Below are 11,636 nucleotides of genomic sequence, written 5' to 3'. Positions count from 1 at the left end.
AAACGTGCCGAGGGAGCCTGGCGGGCAGGAAGTCAGGCTGCGAGCGGGGATTGGGCGGCCGGGGCGCGCCGGGCCCGGTGCCAGGCGCCGGGCGGGGGCGGTGAGGAGAGGACGGGGAGAAAGCCAGGAGGAGAAGGACAAGGAAGAGAAGGAGCGAGGGGCAGGGTCCCTGTGGGTGCCAGGGGCTTCCTCATAGGATGCGGCTTTGCCTCATCTCACAAAGATTCTGTGAGGTGGGTCTCCGTATTCCCATCTTACAGACAGGAACAGAATGGTGGGACAGGCGGCTAGTGATCAGGAATAAAGTTGATCCAGCTGGCCCGTCCATCCCCAGGTGCGCAACGTGGTGCCAAGGGCCAGGAGAAGGAGTGCCAGGACATCAGGGAGGGCTTCCTGGTGGAAGAAGCCCCTCACTGAACCTGCAAGGTCCAGGAGGGCAGCTTCTGAAGGAGCTGAGGGAAGAGGGAAGCATGTGTAATGTGACAGCCTCTCCCCGTGTATGGAAGAAGCCCGCACCCACCCAGGAGTAAAACTGTGGAGACACCCGCCATGACCCTGGCTCCTGTGATGGGGGGCCTGGATGGAGGGCAAACCCTGGGCACCAGTCCTTCCCTGGGCAGCCTCCTTTTCCCTCTCTATCCCAGGGGCTGCTGGTCCCACCGTGTGGCCAGAGCGGGACTTTAGAGAAAGCAGGACCTAATAGTGAAAGAGAGCACAGACTGAGAGTCAGAGCTCAGTTCAAATCCCACATCTGCCACATACTAGCTGGGTGACATTGGCACAACAATCTCGACCCCAACCTCTCTGTGCTTCCGCGTTCTTGTCTTTAAGTGGGGTTAATAGTAATCCTGCCTCTGAGGTCTGGGAGAGAATGAAGTTAAACAATGCCCGGGAAGCCCAGCGTCTGGTACAGATAACACTCGGCATTGTCGTTATTATATTATATTATATTATTATTTACATATTACATTATTATAGAGGGCTTGGAGGCCCCAGGGACAGAGGATTGGGGACAAAGCAGGAATTGGGGTCCTAGTTTCTAGCTCCAGCTCAGTCACTCATTTATTGTGTGACATGAGGCAAGTTACTCTTCCTGTCTGTGCTGTGGTTCCCTTATCTGCCAAATGGGGCCTTGGTCCATGAGGCTCCTACCCCTAGACTCCTCCCTTCCCTCCCTGTGCCCACACCACAGGGTAGTGTAGTAGGAAAGCAAGGCAAAGTCTCGTTCACACTCTGCTGGGCTCCAGTCTCCCAGGGGCTGAGCCAGGAGGTATCTGGTTAAATAGAAACCTCCTGGCCATTTCCTCAATGTACACTCCACGCCCCACCATGGCCCCTTGGGGCTGTCCTCCTGTGAGCACCCGCACCCGCACCGCTGCAGGTGTGATCACCTGTGCCCACGGCCAGCCTCTGGTGCCCCAGCCACCCATGCTGGGCTCGAGAGAGGCATCAGAGAACTGTCCAGTATCAGGTCCCCAAAAGTCCCCAGCGCAGAAGTCTGGCTCTGATTGCCAAGGGAGGGAATCAGGAAATGTCCAGGTTGCAAGGAAGTTCACCGCAGAGCGCCCCTGGGGGAAACAGAGCCCAGGACACACATGCTGTCCTCTGCTCTTAGCAATGCTCTTCCCTACCCCATGGGGGCTACCATCCCCCATCCATCAGGGCCTAACCACCGGAAGTGCGCTTCATAACCAGCTGTCTTTTACATCCTCCCATTAGTTCCGAGGGAGGTAAGCAATTGGGCAGGTGGCACTAGTCCCATTTTACAGATGAGGAAGCAGAGGGTTGTGGAATCTGACCAAGATCAAGACCCTGCTAAGACCGGTGCTCTTTTGGCCCCCTCGAGGTCCCTCTTCGTCTGACTGCCTTCCTGTGTGGACCCTTGGAGTAGCAGGGGCAGGACGTCCTGACCGCTCACTTGGAACACTGAGGACCAGAGCTGCAGGAACAAAGATTTTAGAAACTAAAGCTGATGCGGGGCGTGAGGCAGAATCAGCCATATTTGGACAGGGCCAGGGGTTGAGGCAGCATTTTCACACCTGTTAGCCTGTTTGACACGACAGTCCTGGCAGGCTGGTTTTATTGTAATTATCATGCCCATTTTACAGAGAGGAAGGCTGACGCGCCATGTCAATTCCAGGGTTGGTGGGGAGGCTGAAGGCAAAGGAGGGAGGGCTTCAAGGAGGGCCTTCCTGTGGGTGGTGTCCGCCCCCTGCAGCCTTCAGCTTCTGGGCGACACCTAGCACATGCTCCCACAGTGGCAGACAGGCCTTTGCGGCCACAACCACTTATTGAGAATATTCTGTGTGCCAGGCTCTGGGCCCACTTCCTGCCTTCGAGGAATGCACTGTCTGATGAGAGACACCCACAGGGCACAGGTCAATACCTCTGCCTCTCGGTAAAAGTGTGCAGAAGCATTAGAGGAGGCCAGGTAGGGGCATCTAACCCAGAGAGACTTCTGGAAGGGAAGTGATGCTTAGGCTGAAAAGGTGAGGAAAGGGGAGAGGGTGCGCCAGACTGAAGAAATAACAGGGACAAAGGCTCACAGGCGTGAGGTTTGTGAAAACAGAAGCAGCTTTGAGGCACTGAGGGGCAGGGTACAAGGCAGGGACAAGTGTCAGTGAGAACTGGGCAGCAGCCTGGGCAGGGGTGTCCCTAAGGAGTGTGGCCTGCTCCTAGGGATTATGGGAAGCTAATGAAGATGCCTGCAGACCACATTTCCAGATAGGATGGGCAGGACGGGCAGCCTTGGTCCTGTGCGGGAAGCCTGAGGACCAAGACCCCGTGGGCAGTAGGGGCTTCACGGGGAAGGAGAGCCTGGACAGGGCCATAAGACAGAAGGGGTCTGAGATATTGGGGGGTGGCTTTGGGGAGTAACATCAGCAAAGAGGAAAAGGCAGTGGGAATGGGACTCAGCCTTGTCCCTGGACCTCAGCTCCCTGCCGCAAGCCCTCCATCCTCCCCTCTGGGGAGTTGCCTTTACCCTGTGCAGGATCAGAGTGGGGTAGAAAGGGGAAGGACCCTGAGACTGGTGAGACATGTTTGGTGTGAGCCTGGAGCAGGGGATCTAGAGCTGGGCTGTGGGGCCTCTGCGACCTCAGAACCAGGACTTGGTGCCCAGTGAATGGGAGGCAACCATTCCCAGGCTCAGCCTCACCCCCCATGACCTCTCTCTGAGGGTCACTTTGGGGGGAATCTGCGACCCCCTATCTCAAGTCCAGCTCCCCAGACTGAAATTTGTGCAAAAGGCCAGAGGAGGGGCCTGGGAGTTCTGAGCTTCACCAGGGACCCTGGGGCTTACTGCTAATCCCCTAAGAGATTCTCTGGAGAAAGGCTCCAGTACCCTCCAACTCTCAGCCACGCATTGACTCAACGAGCATTTATTGAGCACCAACTCAGTACAGCCTGCGCAAAGCACTAGACTGTTGAAATATAAAGCAAGTAGCCACCACATGAAATCAGGGAGACAGATGAGTAAATGGATCCTCCTAACAGAGGGTGGTAAGTATTGAAGCTGACCTGCCCCAGGGGAGTTTCCAGGAAGGCTCCCAGGAGGAGGTGTCCACCCAGGAACCATCCTTGTGAGGAATGAGGGTAAGTCTGATGAAAGGGAGACTCAGAGACCAGCACCCATCAAGCAAGCAGCTCATAGAAAAACAGGGCTCAGAAACCAGAAGTTATGGGGCAAAGGCCACTGTACTCTTGAAGCAAGGGAACAATCCTGAGGGGGCTGGCTTTTCGGAGGGTGAGAAAGTCCCCCCCCCATGGCCCTTTGTCCCAGGTTGGGGGCAGGGTGGGGGGGGGCAGGGTGCAGCAGGGTTCTGCCCCAGGACTCTCAGCATCCTGCCTGGCCCTATGCATGTGTGCCCACCCCGCTCTGGGTGGGGCCTAGGCCCAGAATGGGAGCCCAGAGCATGGGCAAAGGAGAATGCTGGTAGGGAGCTAGAGGTCAGGACAGGCGGTCAGCACGTAGGAGGGGGGCTACACCTCACCGGTCCTCCCCCTCCCCTCCCCCGTGGCACCACAAGGCACGCAGCCGCATATCACCCGTGCCAGCCCTCACCTCCCGGCAACGTCGCCGCATTCTCAGCCACGCCATCTGGCGTGCCCGCCGCTCCCCAGAACACTGCGGCGGGCGGGGGAGGGGGCAGCGGGGCAGGTGCCCACCCCAGAGCGGGGAAGAAGCGGCAGGTCCCCCTCCCCCAAAGCCCTTTTGGACTTGAGGTGGGGCAGGGAGCTGGGGGAGGGGGTGGCAGGTGCTCTTCTGCTTCGGGAGGAAGCTTCAAGCATCCTGAGCGGATGGAACAGGCGCCGTCTGGGCAGTGCCAGCCTGCCCCCTCCCCTTCCTCCTCCCCCCACAGCACAGCTCGTGCCAGCGGCACGGGCCCTCAGAGGATCTCCAAATTCCCGCCCTTCCCCTCAAATCGGAGGTGGGGGTGAGAACGGGCTGCCCCCTCCTCACCGTGCTCCCACTGTCATTCTTCACCTGCCTGCCCACCTCAGGGTGGGGGGAGGCCCTAGGACATGGCCAGAGAAGGGACACCTGGGTTCTAATGCACCTGCTCCCCGCGGCTTGGCACTTTGGTGGGAAATCAAGTCTCCTTCTCCAGCACGCTTGCCCCCACCAGTCTTATTTGGGGCATGGGAGTGGTGGTGATGGCTGGCTCGGTGTCCCTCTGGGTGTCAGAATGGAGTGGAGCCTTCACAGATTTGTGTGTCTGCCTTTGCCTTGGTGGAGCAGGGGGTGCAAGGAGAGCAGTTTTACAGCACGTTCATCCTGTCCCCTGAGCAAGATTCCCCTAGACTGCTCAGGAATGACCTGTCCCCTCCCTCTCTCTCTCTCTCTGCCTGCCTCCCCCCTGCCCCCCATCAGGACCTAAGCCTGCACAAAATGGCCGCCACCCCTCTGAGCAGCCATTTTAGGTGCCCAGACTGTGGCCTCCCTTGGGATGGGGCTATGTCTCCATGGGAACCTCAGACCCTCAGCTCCCAGCTCCCTCCATGGGGGTGGGCAGCAGAAAGGGAGCCTCACAGGCCTGGCTGAGGTACCCACCATTCCCCTTTCCCTCTCAGAGACCCAGAGGGGACTAGGCCCCTCACCAACTCCCTTCCCCCAATGCCAGGGGGAGGAACAGATGGCATCTCTGGGTGTCCTTCTCCTTCCGTCTCCTTCCTTCCATTTCTGGCTCTTTCTGTCTCTCCGTCACTGCATCTCCGCATCTCTGGGTGAACAGAGAGGAGCATGTATGTCCCTGTATGTTCATGCTTGTTCATGTGGATGTGGACACGTGTGTGTTGTACCTCTTCCAAGCTATGTCTGAGGCTGGCCCATCCCACACCTCCCTCTGTTCCAATTTTCCCCTGTTTTTTATTGTATCTTCTAAAAAAAAAGTTGAAACGTGTCGAGTGAGAAAAACTTGTTCCATTTTTCTGAAGGAAGAAAAGACAGGGGCAGGAAGCAGACCTAGAGGGATGAAGTTGCCCATAGCTTCCAGTATGCCTAACCCGACCCCCAGGCCTCCTCCTGTGGGGGCATTGAGAGGGCCTTCTCAGACCCAGATTGCTGAGGTCATTCTTGACAGGATCCTGGGAGAGATGGAAGGACTTCCCAAGGGCTTCCTTAGCCAGAGCAAGGTATTGCTTCCTGCCCCGAGCAGAAAGCAAAGCTGGTGGGGGTCTATGAGACCCCTGGTCACTTAACCCATCCCTCAGTGTCCAGAAGAGAAGGCAGAGGGTGTCTCTCTCCCCCAAGGAAGTATTCATTCACTTACTCATGCCTTCATTCACCCATTAATTCAACAAAAACTCCGTTCCTTTATGGACAAAGCATTCTGAATGTGTGTGTGGGTATTTGCAAGAAATTAATATGGTAGAGCATGTTACAGTTTACAAAGGGCTTTAATAAAAATGAGAGATGGCATTTATTGAATGCTCACTATATCACTGGCCCCGTGCCACATCATTATAAGTATTATCTCATTTAGTACCAACACCAGCTCTATGAGGTGTGGTATAATCATCCCCATTTTACAGACGGGGAAATCAAGACTGAGAGAGAGTATGCAACCTGCTCAAGGTAGCTGGCAATCTTTGACGCTAGTAAGTGGGGTTGGGCAGAAATCAGAGCCCAAAGCATGTGAATGTAACCAAAATATCATATGGCTGGCATGAGGAGAAGGGCCCCATGTCAGGATTGAAGACCCCACCCTCAAGAAAGGGACAGTAAAGCTTTTGACGCTGTGTTCAAATTTGGAGAGGGACTGGCTGGCATTCCTGAGTCTGTGCCTCACCTGAGGCCCATCCCTTGGCCTCTCTTTCTTTGGCCACGCCCAGAGTGCCCTAGACCTACCTGCCATAGGTAGGATTCTACCTCCCAGACCTCAGACCCATGCATGAGTGGTGGACGACTTAGCATCAGCTTCTCCTCTTTGGAGAACACAGGCAGATTGCCGGGTTGTGGAAGGAGCACTTGGCTGGGAGTCGAGCCCCTAGGTTCTAGGTCAGGTCCTACTCTCCATTGGTATGTTCCTGGACAAGACAGTCCCCCTCTATGGGCCTCAGGAAAAAAAACGAGTTGGGGCTATTCATTCTGAGACTGCTTTTAGTTCCTGGCCAGCTATCCCTGAGAACCTCAGACAGCACCAGCCCCCCTTCTCCAAGGCCTCTTTAGCCATTTCATGTGCCTCTATCTGAAACCTAATTCATTCCACCAAGGATGAAATCAGTGTCTTACCAGCCCAAGGTCCCCTTTGGAGGCTCCCTGAGGTGGAAAACGGTACCTGTGCAGACTGAGAGCAAAGCCCCTGCCTCGCTCATCATTGTGCCACCACAATGCTTGGCACATGTTTGACATCGAAGTGTGTGTGCTGAAGATATAGCTGAAGCTGTGTAAGCTGGAGGATGGGGGGGGGGAACAGGCCATGTGGGTCTGAAACACACAAATGCTGAATCAGGGTGTGGACAAGGGTCTTTCTTACCTGGTTGTGATTACCTGCTCACACACATGTGTCTGAGTCAGGATGTCTCTCCACTTTCTACGCCATAGGGTGAGGAACAGGTGTGTGTGTGTGTGTGTGTGTGTGTGTGTCTAAAGCTACCTTCCTCAACTTGTGCCATTTGCATCTGTGTCTGGCCCAGTGAGAGGGTTGAAAGGTGAGCTGTAAGAGAAAACAGCAATTTCCTACCTTCTTTATCAAGACACCTGTCTGACCCACCTCCCCTTTGTCCCTCTCAAGACTGCTGGAGTTGGCTTCGGTATTTTCAATATTTTTTGTAGGGGGAGGAGAATGCTGAGTCTTCTCCAGGAACTTCAGGCAATTTCCAGCCCAGCCCCCTCCTCCTCCCGTCAGTAAGTCGGAAGGCCATGAGAGAAAGCCACTGGTGGGATGGTTGCTTGTCTAGCGGGGGGGAGGAGGTGGAGGGGTGGGTTGAGCGAGAGATTTCTGGGTTAGGAATCCGGACTGAGACACTCTCCCTCACTCCCAATGGTGGGTGCACAGGCTTATTCCTGAAGCTCTTCTCCACCCCCACCTCAACATGCATATGCCCCCAAACACCCAAGGAAACCTCTCCCATAGGCTGACTCCACAGACACACACACATGTCCCCGCAGACACACACGCACCCGACCAGAGGCACAGACATCCAGGCAAGTCTTTCCTTTTCTCTGTCTTTCCCTTGGTTTGAATTTCGTTCAGCCACATATGTTGTGTGTGCGTGAGGGTGGGTGGGGGAGGGGCAGACAGGGATGAGGGATGGCATGGTGCCAACATCTACCTATGGGGTTGGGCCAGGGACGCCCCCACGCCCACCCTGGGAGGGGGCCTCAGCTGTCCCTTTGTGGCTGAGGGGATCCTCCTGGGGAGTGGGGACAAGCATAGAGGTCCCTTCTCCAGACCTGAGGATTTGGTCCCTGACCCACCTTTGGGGGCCTGCAAGGGAGGAAATGGACAGAGCAGGACCCTGGAGGGAGCACAGAATAGGGGGCCACCACACACCCCCAATTTCCAGCCTTGCCACCCCATTGTTCCCATGTGGGGGGCTGTACATCCAAGGGGGGCAACTCCTCCCACCTCCCTCTCAATCCCTGCTTTTCCTGCGTTGGGCGGGGAGGGGAGGGCGGCAGAGATATTTATTTATTTCCTTTATTTATTTAATTTTTTTTTTTTTTGGAGTAGAGAGTGACAGATGGCGGCGGGTCCCGGGGGAGCCGGCTCTCCCCCAATGCAGACGCATGCCAATCACCGTCTCTCATGTGATAGCTGCTGCCCGTGACGTGCCAAGCCCATATGGCCTGGCAGAGAGGCTGGTACCCCGCCTGGTAGAGATGCCACACTCGCTCCGCGGTCCGCATGGCGCTCTGAAGACGCCGGCGCCCGCCGCCTTGAGGAACCGCTGCCCCCGCTCCCTGAAGATGGGGGAACAATGAAATAAGCGAGAAGATTCCTCTTCTCCCCCCTCTCTCTCTTGCCCCCCTCCCCCCCCTCCCCTCCCCTCTCCCCTTGACTCCTCTCCGAGGTAAGTTGTCCGAAAGGGAGCTGGATCTGACCCTCCGGGTGGGGGGGTGGGGGGAGGGCGGCTGCTTCGGCCGACAAGAGGGTCCCCAAATCCCCCCTTCCTGGGACGATGCCCCCTCATAGGGTGGGCAGCAGAGGTGCCCTGGGTTCCCTCTTCCCTAGGGGCTGCAGCTCAGGGGGCTTCGGAGGGAGGCGTCTCTGCCTGCGATGGGTTTGGGGAGAAAAGCAAGATCATGGGGGAGGCAGTGAAGAGGCTGAGATGGGGACCCCCCCCATGGTTGTCCCCGAGGAACCTGCCACCTTTCCTCACCACCAAAAAAAAAAAAGGAAAAAGGAAAAAGGGAAAGAAAAAAGAAAAAGAAAGAAAAGAAAAGCAAACAAATTTGATTCCCCCCCATCAGCACCGAAATACAACGAGATCTGAAGAGTCGTGAAGGAGGGAGGCAGTTTGAAGGGGGGAAAGGGGTCCCTGACCGCAGGGGAGACGGATTGGGCTCGCTTCTCTCCGTCTTCTCCCCACACCCGGGTTCCTCAGTCCTCGCCTTCCCGGAGCCGGCTCCGGGAGCTGGGGACGCCACCGCTAGAAGAGACGATCCTCCCGCCTCTGGAATTGGGGCTGCGGGGGTGGGGGCCGAGCCGTGGGCGGCGCGCGGCCAAGTTGCAAATTGGATTAGGGAGCGTGGGGGTGAGAGCCGCGGGAGGGGTGGGGGAGCGGGGCCGGGGGCCCGGGCCGCCAGAGCCGCCGAGCGGGGCAGCTGTCTCCACCCGCGGCCGCCCAGCCTTCCTCCACCGCCAGGAGAGAACCGGCGTTCAGGGCGAGCGCGCCGCCTCCCCCCGCGAGGATGTCGGTTTCCTAAAGCCCCGACTCGGTCCCTGCCCTGACCCCGAGAAGCCCCGAGCGCCGGCAGCGGCCCCTCATTCAGGCAAGGGGCGGAGCCGGGGCCCAGCGCTGGGGAGAGGGCCTGGGCCGAGATCCCGGGCGGGCCGCCGGGGCAGGGCTGGGCCGGCTCTGGGCGGGGCAGGCTGAGGAGGTGGGCATCCAGAGCCCCCTGGGCAGGAACCCACACCGGACTCGGGGGTGGAGGCAGCTTGGGGGGGCGGCGTGACCCTACCGCGCCCCTCACTCAGTGCTATCTGTCTCCCCTTCCCGCCCGCGGGGCGCCCTCAGGCACCATGCTGACCCGCCTGTTCAGCGAGCCCGGTCTCCTCTCGGACGTGCCCAAGTTCGCCAGCTGGGGCGACGGCGACGACGACGAGCCGAGGAGCGACAAGGGCGACGCGCCGCCGCCGCCGCCGCCTCCGCCGGGGCCCGGGGCTCCGGGGCCCGCCCGGGCTGCCAAGCCTGTCCCTCTCCGTGCAGACGAGGTGCCGGAGGCCGCGCTGGCCGAGGTCAAGGAGGAAGGCGAGCTGGGGGGCGAGGAGGAGGAGGAAGAGGAGGAGGAGGAAGGGCTGGACGAGGCAGAGGGCGAGCGGCCCAAGAAGCGCGGTCCCAAGAAGCGCAAGATGACCAAGGCGCGCCTGGAGCGCTCCAAGCTGCGGCGGCAGAAGGCGAACGCGCGGGAGCGCAACCGCATGCACGACCTGAACGCGGCGCTGGACAACCTGCGCAAGGTGGTGCCCTGCTACTCCAAGACGCAGAAGCTGTCCAAGATCGAGACGCTGCGCCTAGCCAAGAACTACATCTGGGCTCTCTCGGAGATCCTGCGCTCCGGCAAGCGGCCCGACCTGGTGTCCTACGTGCAGACGCTGTGCAAGGGTCTGTCGCAGCCCACCACCAACCTGGTGGCCGGCTGTCTGCAGCTCAACTCGCGCAACTTCCTCACGGAGCAGGGCGCCGACGGCACGGGCCGCTTCCACGGCTCGGGTGGCCCGTTTGCCATGCACCCCTACCCGTACCCGTGCTCGCGCCTGGCGGGCGCACAGTGCCAGGCGGCGGGCGGCCTGGGCGGCGGTGCGGCGCACGCCCTGCGGACCCACGGCTACTGCGCCGCCTACGAGACGCTGTATGCGGCGGCGAGCGGCGGAGGCGCGAGCCCGGACTACAACAGCTCCGAGTACGAGGGCCCGCTTAGCCCCCCGCTCTGTCTCAATGGCAACTTCTCACTCAAGCAGGACTCGTCGCCCGACCACGAGAAGAGCTATCATTATTCTATGCACTACTCGGCGCTGCCCGGCTCGCGGCCCACGGGCCACGGGCTGGTCTTCGGCTCGTCGGCTGTGCGCGGGGGCGTCCACTCGGAGAATCTCTTGTCTTACGATATGCACCTTCACCACGACCGGGGCCCCATGTACGAGGAGCTCAATGCGTTTTTCCATAACTGAGACCTCGCGCCTGCCCCCTTCTTTTTCTTTTGCCTTTGCCCGCACCCCTGCCCCCAGCCCCCCGAGCGCAAGGGGACCCCCACCTATCCTGGCGCCGGGCGCGGGGAGCGGGCCGCCGGTACTGACCCTCTCCTGGGCAGTGCAGTCCTCTTTCCTGTGGGTGGCCCGTCCCAGGGGCCTCGCTACCCCCAGGGGACTCGCCTTCTCTCTCCCCAAGGGGTTTCCTCCTCTTTCCAGGGGTGGTTCTCCAGGGACCCCTCTTAGGGCACTCCCTGGAGACCACCCCCCATTTCCCAATCCCTACACTTAAGTTTCCTCCTCCCCTTCCCCCCTGCAGGCCCAAAGGCATTGGCAAGGGGGCAGCTGAGCTGTGGGATACTGTTTGCCCTCTATTGTTGTTGTCGTTGTTGTTGTTATTATTATCATTATCATCATTATTATTATTATAACAGACACCGAGCTGCCGAGGCAGAAAGGAGCCGGGCGCCCCCTCTTTCTTGAAGAGGGCATAAATCAGGTCTCCTTAGTCTGGACCTGGAACGCCCTCTCCCCAACCCCTAGTCACAGCGTTTTGTGATTTTAATTTTGGCGGGAGGAAGTGTGGATTGAGAGGAAAGAGAGAGGCCAAGACAATTTGTAACTAGAATCCGTTTTTCCCTTTTCCTTTTTTTAAACAAACAAACAAACATACAAAAAAAAAAAAAAAAGCTAAGATGCGACGGAGGCCGAACGCAGAGTCCGGATCGGAAAGAAAACGCAGTAAGAACTTTTAGAAGCAATAAAAGGCAAAAAATACTA

At 58.4% G+C, this 11,636-nt stretch overlaps 1 protein-coding gene across 1 annotated transcript; it reads left to right on the top strand.

The window, feature by feature from the left end:
* The first annotated feature begins 8,181 nt into the window (after nt 1-8,181).
* Nucleotides 8,182-11,631, top strand: NEUROD2 (neuronal differentiation 2). The gene is made up of 2 exons (XM_034641436.1): nt 8,182-8,517; nt 9,685-11,631. Exon 2 carries the CDS (start codon nt 9,690-9,692, stop codon nt 10,836-10,838), a length of 1,149 nt encoding a protein of 382 aa, XP_034497327.1. The 5' UTR covers nt 8,182-8,517; nt 9,685-9,689; the 3' UTR covers nt 10,839-11,631.
* The last annotated feature ends 5 nt before the right edge of the window (nt 11,632-11,636 follow it).

The sequence above is a fragment of the Ailuropoda melanoleuca genome, chromosome 13, assembly GCF_002007445.2.
Source record: "Ailuropoda melanoleuca isolate Jingjing chromosome 13, ASM200744v2, whole genome shotgun sequence".
NCBI classification, from domain to species: Eukaryota; Metazoa; Chordata; class Mammalia; order Carnivora; family Ursidae; genus Ailuropoda; species Ailuropoda melanoleuca.
Note: the sequence above shows the minus strand (reverse complement) of the source record. Positions and strands in the feature narration are given on the sequence as shown.

Bases quoted from the DNA above. Each gene is read 5' to 3' on its own strand.
- NEUROD2 (XM_034641436.1), top strand. From the start codon at position 9,690: ATGCTGACCCGCCTGTTCAGCGAGCCCGGTCTCCTCTCGGACGTGCCC.